Genomic DNA, 14719 nt, shown 5'->3' on the forward strand with positions numbered 1-14719 from the left:
ATTCAATACAATTCAGAATTCTTATTTTAAATTCATACATATTTAAAATTTTAATTTATGCAAAGTTTGTGTCTTCATGTCATCTGCTTAGCTTTCAAAATTGGGGATATACTGTGATAAGGCCAACAGTAAAGAATCTTCTGTATGCAAGTCTGTAAGAGCACAGCGATTCTTTGTTTGTTTCAAATACGAAAAGGCCGATTCACACAGATATGTGGAACCAAAACAAGAATTTAAAAGTTCACTGCATTTTTTTACATTTGGTTGCTTTTCTCGGCAAACATATTTCCAAAAGTCTTCTTCTGATGATCTGGCTTTTAGGAAGATATCGTTCTGCAATATAATAATTTAATTTTTTCTGCAATTTGTTTTGTATCTAAGTGGACATTAAATGGATAAGAAATATATTGAACAATGTCTTCAATTGTTTTAAAATCACTGATTCTGGTTTCAAAATCGTCCACAACATTCTCAATTTCAGAAACATATTTCTCACTGTTAAATTCAAAAACAGGATATTTTTGCAAATGATTGAATTTTTTTTTATTTGAGATCCTTAGCCATTGCCAAAAATTGACATTTATTTACAGAAATACTACTAATTGTGTTGTCACCCACATTTTTATTTTTTACTTATAATTCCAAATTCAGATCACTTAATTTACTGGTAAAATCTGCCAAAAAAGATAGATTACACAACCACACCGTATCTTATAGCTGCTGATAATCATCTCCCGTTTGATCAATAAATTTTTTAATTTCATTCAGCAAATTTCAAAATCTCTGTAGAAACTTACTCCAACTCAGCCACCTCACATCTGTGTGTAATATCAGATCTGGTTCTTTTTCATTGAGTTGTATTTTGAAAAGTCTCCTTTAAAGAGATTGTCCTCTGATGGAATTCACGATTTCAAAAGCTATGTCCATAACACTTTTAGTATTTAATCTTTTGCTGGCCAACATTTGTTGGTGGATGATACAGTGTTAACTCAAAAAATCTTGGAATTCATCATCCTTTCTTTTGGCACAATGTGATGAATCCGTTAAGCTGTCCCATCATTGCTTTTAGTTGCATTTAGTTGCTTTTAGTTGCATCATTGCATTTAGTTCCATAGTTCCAAAAACATACCAACAAAAATGAGCAATTGAGCTGTATAACTGACATCTGTAGATTCATCCAGTTGTAAAGAAAAGGACACACAATTAGCAATATCAGCACACAATTGTTCGCTCACATTTTTACTCATTTTTTTGATGCGTCGCATCACAGTATTTTGAGATAATTGCAAATCTTGACGGGCACTTTTAATTTCATTTTTGTTCTTAAAATTTTCAAAAAGAGAATCTGTTATTTCTAAAAATGTGTCTTTGATTGACTATCAGAAAATGATTTGCATTTTTTTGCAAGATGACTCACTTTAAATGATGCTACAGTTACTGCTTTAGATTGTAAATTAGGTGTCATGAAGAAATTTTGTTGCACGAATAATCTAGATTTAAGTTCTTCTAATTTATTTTTTCTAAGGTCACTATTCGGTGGAAAATCCGATTGGTATTTATTTACCATGGAGTGTGTTGAAGTGCCTTTCTAAATTTCCTTTTTCAGGTATAGCCACGGAAGCATTGCAAATCAAACAGCAACATTTTTCTTTCACCATTACAAAAATAGGATATGTTTTACTCTTTTTCGTAGTATTCATTTTAAATCAAAGGTATAAAATTAACATATAAGTACTGTCCAGTTATTAAATCAGCACAAACAATGCTTACCAATTAAAATTCTATTGGAATGAGCCGCAGCCTGGAAAATAAGATGCAGGATATTTCAGAGACTGCTGGGAATCATTGGGGTACAAGTAAACACATGGGTTGTGTTAGGGTAGCTAAGAAAAAGAACAGGTGCATGTATACTTGTGTGTACACCAATGCTAGGAGTTTAGTAAATAAATTTGATGAATTTGAGGTATTGCTCAAAACATCAAAGGCAGATATTGTGGGGATTTCAGAGACGTGGTGTCACACAGATATAAGAAATGCAGAACTGGAATTTGGGGAGTACAATGTCTACAGAAAGGATAGACAGGATAGGAAGGGAGGAGGGGTTATGCTATTAGTTAAAAAACACATAAAATCCAAGGAAGTGAAGCCAGTCGACATCGCTGGACAGTGCAGTGTCGAGTCAGTTTGGTGTGACATAAGCATTGGGAGATCAAAATTGAGAGTAGGAGTGTGCTATAGGCCTAATGACTCTGATGAGTATAATAAGAAACTGTTCGGAGAAATAGAGTGGGCCAGTAAATCAGAGAGTCTTATAATGGGGGATTTTAATTTCCCAGATATTGACTGGAATTTGGGGGCTGGTCACTCACACAGTAGCAAGGCTTTTGTGGATTTATTGGATGATTGTTTTCTACATCAGCATGTTCGGGAGGCAACTAGAGGGAGTAATACTCTTGATTTGATTATCAGTAGTGATTCTTCATGCATTAAGAATCTGCAGATAAATGAACCACTTGGTGGCAGTGATCACAGTGTGCTGAAGTGGGAGTTACTCAAAGAGGTAACTACCATTAGGGGTAAAGGGAAGGGGTATTGCTTTCGTAAAGGCGACTACAATGGACTGAGACAGTATTTAAATTCTATACAGTGGGATCAACTGATGATATTGCCAACAGCAAATTCAAAATGGGAAGCATTCAAAGAACTTATCGTGGAAGCTACTAGGCTTTACATACCAACTAAGAAATATTGTTCAAGGTTTAGGCCTAAATGGTTGTCAGATGAACTAATGAGGCATATGGCAGAGAAGAAAAATGCATGGGATACATACAAATTAACACGTGACACGGACGCCTATGATAGATACAAGTTGATCTGTAACCAAGTTACAAAGGAGGTTAGGCAGGCGAAGGCAGATTACGAGAGATCCTTGGCAAGGGATGCGAAGAAAAACAGCAAAGAGTTCTTTACTTATGTAAACTCTAGAAGGAAGGGGATGAATCAGATTGGTCCACTTGAGATCGATGGGTCAACTGTTGATGACCCTGCTCGGGTAGCTAACAAACTAAATGAATATTTTGCATCGACATTCACACATGAGGAGTTATTCAGCGAGGGGAATGCCAGAGGTGTATTCAACTCTAGCAGTAAGCTAGAGAATCTTGTAATAACTGAGAGCAAAGTGGAGGAGAAATTGTTGAAGATAAACACAAGAAAGGCACCTGGGGTGGATGGGATCTATCCAGTTATATTAAAGGAGGCAGCAAAGGAGGTAAGCAAACCCTTAGCCATAATTATGAGAGCTTCCTTGGACTCAGGGGAGGTACCCATTGACTGGAGATGTGCAAATGTGACCCCAATTCACAAAGGGGGATCAAAGGCTGACACAAGTAATTATAGACCTGTGAGTTTAACTTCTGTTCCCGGAAAATTAATGGAGGCACTGGTGAAAGAAGCACTGCAGGATCATCTAGACAAGACTTCAGTTATAGCTAGGACACAGCATGGTTTTGTTAAGGGGAAGTCTTGCCTGACCAATTTGATTGGATACTATGATGCAGTCACAAAAGAACTGGATGCAGGGAATAACTTTGATATTATATACTTGGATCTTAGAAAGGCTTTTGATACTGTTGCACATGGAAGACTGCTGCACAAATTGGAGCAGTGTGGCATTGGAGGCAAGTTGCTGCTATGGATAAAGGGGTGGTTGAGGGGGAGAAGACAGAGAGTGGTAATCAGTGGACACTGCTCATCGTGGACTAATGTTATTAGTGGAGTCCCTCAGGGTTCAGTATTGGGGCCTTTATTGTTTTCTGTATTTATAAATGATATTGATGATGGTATATCAGGCTTAATGTCCAAGTTTGCAGACGATACGAAGGTTGGCAGGGTTGTCAAGGACACTACTGACACTATGCTGCTGCAACAGGATTTGGAAAGGTTGAGCAGATGGGCTTCGAGGTGGCAAATGAAGTTTAACATTGACAAATGTAAAGTACTACATATGGGAAACAGCAACCCCAGAGCAACGTATCAACTCTGTGGTACTACACTGACAGTGGTAGAGAATGAAAGGGACCTGGGGGTGGTGGTGCAGGCAGATATGAAGTTCTCTGAGCAGTGCAGACGAGCTGCAAGAGTAGCTCATGGTGTATTGTCAATGATATATAGGAATTTTTCTAGCAGGGATAAGGAGGTGATTATTCCCTTGTATAAGGCAATGGTCAGGCCACACCTAGAGTACTGTATACAGGCCTGGAGGCCTCATTTCAGGAAGGATGTAGAGCTGCTGGAACGAGTACAGAGAAGGGCAACTAGATTGGTGAATGGGACAAAGGGGTTCTCTTACGAAGAAAGGCTTAAGTTTTGCAAATTACAGTGTCTGGAAACTAGGCACCAGCGGGGTGATCTGATAGAGGTGTACAAAGCCTTGAATGGTTTGAGCATGCTCAATGCTGATGGGATTCTTCCTCTAGCTCAGAAAAATCACCTGAGAGGGCATAAATTCAAATTGAGGAAAGACAGATGTAGGATAGATGTGCGGAAATTTGCCTTTAGCCAGCGGGTGGTTGGTGGGTGGAACAGACTTCCATCCCTTGTCGTGGAAGTTGATAGCCTAAATAAGTTTAAGGCTCAGCTGGACAGGTATTTCGAACGAACAGAGGGGTGAAGTGGAAGTGGTTATTTTTATTTATTTATGTTACTTTTTTTTTTTTTTTTTTTTGGCTGATGCTGCATAAGCTTGCTTTCTTGCATCAAATGCCTCTACTAATGCTAATGCTAATGCTAATGCTAAAACACTTTAAGTTGCGTGAACCGGAAAAATATTCTGTCTGAACAGCTAACGTAGGATGATTGATGAAGAGGATTCCCGAATGAGGAAGTTCTTTCCAAAATAACCGGACAAACACACCACTGTTTATTGCTGTTTGCGTATATCCTTATAAGAATCAGTTTTGAACGCCTTTGTGATATTTCTCTAAAGCTATTTCTGGAGGTCACGACCATAAAACAATAAAAACAATTTGCACTTTTCTGTTAGTGCAATCTAATTATAAACGGGTAGTAAACTCAATCTTATTGCATTTGCAATAATACCAACAGCTGGAATTTTGTGGTATTTTACATTATTATGGTGAAAAGTGTTTCACCTTCAATGAAATCTTCAATCATGCAAAAAAAACAAAAATAAATTTTCAAAATCTGCTCTTCATTCCTATTTTTGAAGCTTTGTTAAAAATAAAAAATAAAAATAATAAAAAATAATGCGCAGGTAGCGAAAACCTCTGCACAATATAAAATTTTGGTAGGATACCTGACCGCGCAAATCGAGGGATGACTGTATATTTAAAATTCATCGTGATCGACCAAAATTAAAGCTGCGATTGACTCGTTGGCCACCCCTGGTATAAGGCATTTGTTAGGCTACTTCATGAGTAATGCATACAGGTCTGGAAGCTTCATTTTAGATGGATGGAGATTTGTTGGAATGGGTGAAGAGATAAGCAACAGTATTAGTTTGCGGCACAAAAGAGCACTCTTACGAAGAAAGACTTAGTTTCTGTAAATTGCAGTATCCGGAAACAAGGCACCTATGAGAAGACTTGATTGAAGTGTTTAAGGCTTTAAATGGATTAAGTAAACTTAATGCTGATAGCATCTTTAGTCTTTCTCAGATAATACATGTAAGGCAACATCAACTTAAATTAAGGATGGCTGAAAGGTTAGATGTGTGAAAATTAGCTTTCAGCTGTACAGTATTTGATTGTTGGAACAAACTAACATTTGATCTGGTGTTTAGCATTAGTAGAGGCATATGATGCAAGAAAGCAAGCTTATACAGCCTCAGCCAAAGAAGAAGGAAAAAAAAAAAACCTTCCCATTCGCTCCAGATGTTTGTCTAGTTTTGCCTTGGATATATTTAAACTGTCAACTTCTATAACAACAGATGGAGGTTTGTTCCAGCAATCAACCACCCCTGGCTAAAGGCAAATTTCTGCACATCTATTCTACAACTATCTTTCCCCAATTCAATTATATGTCCTCTCAGATGATTAATCTGGGGCTAGGGGAAGAATCCTATCAGCATTGAGCTTGCTGTTGTTTGTTTGTTTGTTATTTGGTTTTCAACTAAGGCCATATTTCTCCGGGATATGCGGTGGTCATTCCCTGACCTTTCGTATTTGGTGGTGACGGGCTCAAACCCCGGTCTAATCAAGAAGCGTGTGCTACGCATTGCTGCTCCTTCCCACCTGGCTATGGAGGTGCCTCATCGAGCTTTCTCAAACCATTCAAGGCCTTATACACCTCAGTCAGATCACCTCGCAGGTGCCTAGTCTCCAGACACTGTAATTTGCAGAACTTAAGCCTTTCTTCATAAGAGCACTCCATTGTTCCATTCACTAATCTTGTTGCCCTTCTCTGTACTCGTTCTAGCAGCTTTACATCCTAAAATGAGGTTTCCAGATCTGTATATAGTACTCAAGGTGTGGCCTGACCATTGCATTATACAAGGGGATAATCACCTTATCCCTGCTAGAAAAATTTCTATATATCATTGACAAGACACCATGAGCTACTCTTGCAGACTGTCTGCACTGCTCAGAAAACTTCATATCTGACTGCACAATTACCTCCAGGTCCTTTTCATTTTCTACCACCTTGAGTGGAATACTACATAGTTGATACGTTACTCTGGAGTTACTGCTACCCATATGCAGTACTTTACATTTGTCAATGTTAAACTTCAGTTTCCACCTCCCAGCCCATCTGCTCAACTTTTCTAGATCCTGTTGCAGTAGTGTACTTTCATTAGTGTCATCAACAACCCTGCCAGCCTTTGTATCATCTGTGTTGTTGTGGAAGTGGGTAGTTTAAATATATTTAAACACGAGTTGGACTAATTATTAGAGGGGATGGACAGATGAGTTGGGTAGTGTTTATTTTTGGCTGATGCTAAATAAGCTTGCTTTCCTGCATCCTTTTTCCACTACTAATACTAATCTTTTGGTAGATACAAGATGTGGCCATTAAATAATGAGACTGCACTTGCAGCCACTACACACCAAGCCCCACCTGTGAAACAAAGGCACAGCAGTCGACATTGACTTTTTACTAGTTGTTTGCCAAGTTATGTTTCCAACACTCTCATTCTCTTTGCAGTGAGACAAGTTTTCATTACCTTGTGTTTTTGCAGGTTGCTGGAAATATGACAGACAAAAGAATCAAACAATGAATCAACCTCAAATTTGTAACAAAACTAAAGAAAATGCCAACCGAAATTTATGAGCTGATACATCAAGTTTATGGGAAAGATATGTCAAGAGCTGTGTGTTTGAATAGAATAAAAGATTTTTAGAAGGAAGAGAGAATGTAGAAGATGATGAATGACCAGGCTCTCTGCTATCCATGAAAACTGATGAAAATGTGGACAGTGTAAGGATCATCAAAGTTTCTTGCAACAACCGACTAACTGGTTAAAATAAATTTATTAAAATAAAAATGATATATGCATAAGATAAAACAGAAATAAAATAAGATAAAAGCGTTAAAATATAACAAGATAAGAGAGTTAAAATATATATATAATAAAAGCGTTAAAATACATAGATAGTAGCTTTCGAAGCGGAGCGCCTCTTCATGAGCTAGTGTGTGAATGGTGTACTTCAGTATATATTAATGGTTACAATAGCACAAGTCAGCTGGGCATGATCATGTATCACGAGTCTGGTGTCGGTAAAGCAGAATTATATACACATGATGATCGCCAGTGCTAATCGCACTGCAATATAGTACATTCTATAATAGGGTGTAAGTGTACTCCCCTCGTCCGATTCATAGTACTATTATTGGTGGTTATGTGTAATGCTTCAAGCCATGAGCGCTGGTGGTAATCACATGAACAGCCGACGATTTCAATATCCCATTTGGGATCAAGATTGTGCTGCTCAACCAATAATGTTTGGCAACCGCGGAGCGTTCAGAATTAGTGGTTCGCAGAGCCACCTCATGTTCAGAAACCTGATCTTTTAATCTTCTACCAGACTCACCTACATAACACCCCCCACAATCCGGACACGTAATACGGTATACGGAACTACTCCGTAGGAAAGGAGGAACTGGTGTTTTCACCTTAGAAATAATAGATTGTAATTTCCTCCCCGGAAATTGCACACATCGTATATGATGGTGACGCAAAATCCTAACAAGACGTTCCGATACGCCTGGATAATAGGGGATGTAGGTGGTAGAGATAAATTGGTTGACACGAGGCGGGTTAGATTTCGTAACAAATTCGTGAGCCTGAAGCTCACATCTATCTAGAACATGAGGTGGATAGCCGCAATTTGAAAGCTCTGCCCTAATTTTAGAAATCTCTAACTGCCTGTCACCAGTCGAACTGGAGTGCGTCCAAGTGCGGGAGAATAAGGTGCGAGCAGTTCTACGTAAATGACCAGGGGCGTGCGCAGAGCCATAATTGGTAAATTGGCCTGCGCACATTTTACTAGTTGTTGCAAATTGAATTCAATTTTTGGCTTCCTAAAAACGGAAGTTACTAAACGCAAATCCACGCGCTGGACTAACACATCCAAAAAGGGAAGGGTATTATCAACCACTAGTTCAATCGTAAACTGAATGACAGGCAACAGGGAATTGAGATATTGCAGCAGCCCAGATTCTGATCCCCGGGGGTACAATTGCAAAAATATCGTCAACATAACGACACCAGAGAGTGATAGGAATAGGTAAGTTCAAGAAAATCTGACTCTCAAGTTCCTCCATGGCAATATTGGCCGCGATAGTACTAAAGGGGCACCCATAGCTGTGCCCTGTATTTGGCAGAACAGAGTGTCATTGAACATGATCACATCCCCTGTTAAACACAGAAACAGGGGGCAGGAAAACTGTTTACGCTGTTTCTAGTAGTATGCATTTTCTGCGTATTATTAAAGATTTTATTATTTCTGAGAGCAACGTTATGGTCTCCTTTGATGTGGTTTTTCTGTTCCTGTACAACAGGCTATTGCTTGCGCGAGATGTCTTTTGAGCAGGGATACCACATTAGGAGATAGAACCTTGCTCTCTGCAGATGATATTTGTACTGCTCTCAATCTGTGTTTAATGGGCGTGATCATGTTCAATGACTCTGTTCCGCCAAATACAGGGCACAGCTATGTAGGTGAGTCTGGTAGAAGATTAAAAGATCGGGTTTCTGAGCACGAGGTGGCTCTGCGAATCCCTAATTTTGGATGCTCCGCAGTCGCTGAACATTATTGGATTGAGCAGCACAATCTTGATCCCCAACGGGGTGTTGAAATCGTTGACTGTTCACGTGATTACCACTAGCACTCATGGCTTGAAGCATTACACATAACTACCAATAATAGTACTATGAATCGGATGGGGGGGAGTACACTTACACCCTATTATAGAATGTACTGTATTGCAGTGCGATTAGCACTGGCGATCATCATGTGTATATAATTCTGCTTTACCGACACCAGACTCGTGATACATGATCATGCCCAGCTGACTTGTGCTATTGTAACCATTAATATATACTGAAGTACGCCATTCACACACTAGCTGATGAAGAGGCACTCCGCTTTGAAAGCTACTATCTATGTATTTTAACGCTTTTATTATATATATTTTAACTTTCTTATCTTGTTGTATTTTAACACTTATCTTATTTTATTTCTGTTTTATCTTATGTATATATCATTTTTATTTTAATAAATTTATTTTAACCAGTTAGTTGGTCGTTGCAAGAAACTTTGATGATATAATGCAACCCGATGCACAAGGCCTGCTTTCTAAAGGTGTGAGGATGTTGATTATTTAGGCAGAAAATTAGACATGAGAAAAGTGTGTGCCAAGATGGTGCCACAAATTTTGTAGGTAGCTTGAAGAATGAGAAGACTTAAGTTTGGGATGATGTTTTGAAAAAAAAAGTGAAGAAAATCCAGACTTTCCGAGTACTGTAATCACTTGTAATGAAAGTGGGCTGTTTCAGAATGACCCAGAAACTAAAAGAGTCAATACAATGGAAGAGACAAAACAATCTCAAGACCAAAAAAAAGCAAGAATATGAAAATGAGAAATGAAAACCATGCTTCTTGTTTTCCTCAATATTAAAGGAATTATTATTCAATTATTTTGAAGGTGATAACTTGTAAGGTATGAAATATTTCATTATATTTATTTTATTGCAACAATCTTGTTATTTAATAACCACACCTTGTAATACAGATTTTTCAATTCTGTTTTTTTTTTAGCAGTATTTCTGAAGCAATGTTTTAAATTCACACTGAATACCTGCACACTTGATATACTACTTGCTACTGTCTCTATCTTCCCTTTCTCAAAATCAATAGGAAGGAGGGTTATGTTCGAATTTAGTTCTTCTTGGGACTATAAAACAAATTGACATAAGTGGGAAAGAATTTTAAATAGGAATTTTATAGGCGTGCCATAGGTTTAAATATAGGTTCAGAAGAAAAGATCATTAGAAGAATCAGAGTACTATAAGCAAGAGTGTTATAACAGGTGTGTACTGTATTAACAGCTGGTACCCACTGAAATTTTATTTGTATATCACCCATGTATAGCAGTATAAAAATATTCAATTATTAAATTGTGTTATAATTTATGTAGGTGTACAGAGAAAAGACAAATAGTTGATTATGGTTCTACGCTTCTTAATTAGGTAAGTAATGAAAAATATAATTATATCAATAAATAATCATGTTAATAAATTTGCACTTGAGCTTTCAGTTTAGCTATACAGTAGAGCGTCGAAAATCTGAACATCAGTAATTCAAAACATCGGCAATCCGAATGAGCCAGCATTTATTTTTTTTTTTATGCTGGTGCCATAAAACAATTACAGTAAGCACTGGTTAATTTGATCATATTTGCAAATTGAATTTTGATTATATTAAATGGTAATTCTAATAAGTGAAAATCAGAAGAATATTATCCACAGGCTATAAAAATGAAGATATAAAGCACAAATTTACACCTTTTTTTTTTTTTTTTTTCTTTCTCTTACCGATTACAAAATTAAATAATACATAAAAATCAGAAGAATATATCCACAGGTTAACAAAATAAAAATTTATGCTTATGTACATAGCTTAATTAATATATATACAGTACTAACTAAACATAACACTTTGTAATCTGTTATTCAACACACTTTGTAATCTGATATTTCTGTTCACTGACATTTGGGGGGGGGGGTAAAATCTAAAACCGGTAAAAAAAGATGTGTCAATCAATAACAAAACATGGGACGCAGAAATTGCAACTAACAATACACTCAAGTGAGATACGGAGTAAAAAGATTCTGAACAGCTATTACAGAATTTTATTTTACCATACTGTAATTTTCTTTGTCTTTTAAAAGGAAACAGAAATTTTTACCAATTGAATGGAAGACTGAGATTTTAAACAGATTTTCAAAGGGAGAAAGTGGGTCTTCGTTGGCAAAATTTTACAAGGTTGGAAAGTCAACCATAACAGACATTAAAAACAACAAGGAAAAAAAATTTAAGTTTGCATTGAAACTTGATTCAGATAGTGTAAAAAAAAAAAAGTGGAAAAACTATGAGAACAGCTAATGATCTATCCCTCGAAGATGCCGTTTATTTGTGGTTCACATAGAGACAAAGTTTAGGAGAACCCATATCTTGATCTTTGTTGTGTGAAAAGGTGCTGGATTTTAACAAAAAACTAAGCGGTCACTCAGATTTTAAAGCCAGAGTTTTTATTTCTAAACTTACTAAACTTTTTTTTAGAGTCCAGAACAGTATTTTTGATATGTTCGAAAATCTAAACAGATTGGAAGTCCAAACTATCCCCGGTCTCAATTAGTTCAGATTATCGACACTCCACTGTATATACAGTGGAGTGTAATAATTACCACCTTTATGGTGGTAATAATTACCACCATAATTATCACCTTTTCCAGTTTTCTTAGAGGATTTCTAAAAATTGTTTTTTATGGAGAGGATTCTTTTCCTTCTGGATTTCGGTCAAGTTTGTGTTGTTTTTCAACCGATATATGTTTTGTTTTTCATATGTAGACTCTCTGAATTTATCAGTATGGGCATACAACTGTTCATAGTTGGTTATGCTTCTGCTTATGGATAACAACATATACTGAGCTGTGCACATGATTAAATCTGCCATGAGTAAATCAGAATGCCTTATAATGGGGTATTTTAACTTTCCAGATATTAACTGGACCCTGTAGTTTTTGTCAGTGATACACTAGCAAAACTTTTGTGAATTTATTAGATGATGCAGGGCAATCAGAGGGAGTAATACTCATGATCTGATTATCAGCAATGATTATTCATGCATTAAGAATTTGCAGATAAAGGAACTACTAGGTGACAGTGATCACAGTATACTGATGTGGGATTTACTTATTGTCAAGGGAAAGGCTTTTGCTTTCATAAAGGTGACAATAGTGGTCTCAGAAAGTTTTAAATTCTGTGCAATGGGACCAACTTATGACGTTGCAGCAAATTCTAAATGGGAAACATTCAGGGAAATAATTGTAGAAGCCATGATGCTTTTCATACCAACCAAGAAAGGATGTTTTAGGTTTAGGCCTAAACCTGTGTAAGATGACCTTGTGACAGAGAAGAAATATACATGGGTTATATGTAAATTTTCAGTGATACAGAAACTAGTCTGCAATCAAGTCACAAAGGTGGTTAGGCAAGCCAAGGCAGATTACAAGAAGTCTCTGGCAAAAAATGAAAAGAAAAGCAGCAAAGACTTCGTTATTTATATTAACAGTAGAAAGAAGTGGTTCAATCAAATTGGTTCACTTGATGTTAATGGTTTAATTGCTGATGATCCTGCTCAGGGTGCTGACAAACTGAATGGGTATTTTGCATCTACATTCACACATGAGAATTCTGTAGAAAAGGGGATGCCGGAAGTTTATCAATATCTAACAGGGAGCAAAATGATTTTGTGATAACTGAGTGGAAAATGGAAGAGAAATTGTTGAAGCTGAACATAAAAAAGGCACCTGGGATGGATGGGGTCTATTCAATTATATTATGGGAGGCAGCAAAAGACATCCTCAGCCATAATTATGAGAGCATCTTTGGATTCAGGGGAGATCCCTATGGACTGGACATGTGTGACAAAAGGTGACATGAGTAATTACAGACCTGTTAGCTTAATTTCTGTTCCAGGGAAAATAATGGAGTCACTGGTTAAAGAAGTAATGCATGACCATTTAGAAAAGAATGCAATTATACAGTAGTCACAGCATGGATTTGTTAAGGGGCGACCTTGTCTGACCAATCTGATTTCATTCTATGCTACAGTAACAAAGGAAAACTGGATGCAAAAAATAATTTTAACAACGTATACTTGGACTTCAGGAAAGATTTTGATACTATTGCACATAAAAGACTGCTGTATAAATTAGAGCAGTGTAGTATTAAGGGAAAGTTACTGCTGTGGATAAAAGGATAGTTGACTGGGAGAAAACAGAGTGGTTATTAATTGGCACTACTCTTTGTGGACTAATACTATTAGTGGAGCCCCCTGGGTTAGTTCCAGGTTTCCATTGTTGTTTTCGGTATTTAGCATTAGTAGAGGCATATGATGCAAGAGAGCAAGCTTATGCAGCATCAGCCAAAAAACCCTCCCATTTCACCTCTCCATTCATTCCAAATGCCTGTCCAGCTCAGCCTTAAATTTATTAAGGCTATCAACTTCCACAACAACAGATGGAAGTTTGTTCCAGCAATCAACCACCCGCTGGCTAAAGGCAAATTTAGTACACATCTATTCTACAACTGTCTTTCCTCAATTCGAATATATGTCCCCTCAGGTGATTAATCTGGGTTAGAGGAAGAATCCCATCAGCATTGAGCTTGCTCAAACCATTCAAGGCCTTATACACCTCAATAAGATCACCTCTCAGGTGTCTACTCACCAGGCGCTGCAATTTGCAGAACTTAAGCCTTTCTTGGTAAGAACACCCCTTTGTTCCCCTCACCAATCTTGTTGCCCTTCTTTGTACTCGTTCTAGCAACTCTGCATCCTTCCTAAAATAAGGCCTCCAGACCTGTACACAGTACTCTAGGTGTGGCCTGACCACTGCCTTGCACAACGGGATAATCACCTCCCTGTCCCTGCTAGCAAAATTCCTATATATCATTGACAAGACTCCACGACCTGTCCTGGCGGTCCATCTGCACTCCTCAGCGAACTTCATATTTGACTGTGCAATTACCCCCCAGGTCTTTTTCACTTTCCACTTCCCCGAGTGTAGTACCACACAGTTGGTACATTTCTCTAGGGTTATTGCTACCCATATGTAGTACTTTGCATTTGTCAATGTCAAACTTCAGTTAGTTAGTTATTAACAGGTCTATAGTTACTTGTGTCACGATTTAACCCCCTTTGTGAATTGGTGATACATTTGCACACCTCCAGTCTATAGGGACCTCCTCTGAGTCCAAGGAAGCTCTCACTTCTCAGCCCATTTTCCCAACTTGTCTAGATCCCGTTGGAGTAGCGTACTGTCTTTAAGAATCCTGCCAACCTTTGTATCATCTGCAAACTTGGACATTAATTCTGATATACCTTCCATCAATATCATTGATGAATACACAAAACAATGGGCCCAGCACCAAACCCTGGGGAACTCCACTAATAACATTTGTCCATGGCGAGC

At 37.6% G+C, this 14719-nt stretch overlaps 1 protein-coding gene across 8 annotated transcripts in view; it reads left to right on the plus strand.

Annotated features, from left to right (window-relative positions):
• Window positions 1–14719, plus strand: part of LOC150075190 (protein NCBP2AS2 homolog) — an 87393-nt gene that overhangs the window by 17042 nt on the left and 55632 nt on the right. For 7 of the 8 annotated variants that reach the window (XM_090388746.1, XM_090388749.1, XM_090388744.1 and 4 more), the window contains one exon: window positions 10660–10711. In XM_090388746.1, coding sequence (XP_090244872.1) covers window positions 10689–10711 — 23 coding nt within the window. In that variant the 5' untranslated portion in view covers window positions 10660–10688. Of the gene's footprint in view, window positions 1–10657; window positions 10712–14719 lie in introns of all 8 variants that reach the window. The other variant, XM_090388745.1, reaches the window with a different exon arrangement.

Source organism: Mastigoproctus giganteus, chromosome 14 (assembly GCF_048544385.1).
Source record: "Mastigoproctus giganteus isolate SK-2022 chromosome 14, ASM4854438v1, whole genome shotgun sequence".
Lineage (NCBI taxonomy): Eukaryota > Metazoa > Arthropoda > Arachnida > Uropygi > Thelyphonidae > Mastigoproctus > Mastigoproctus giganteus.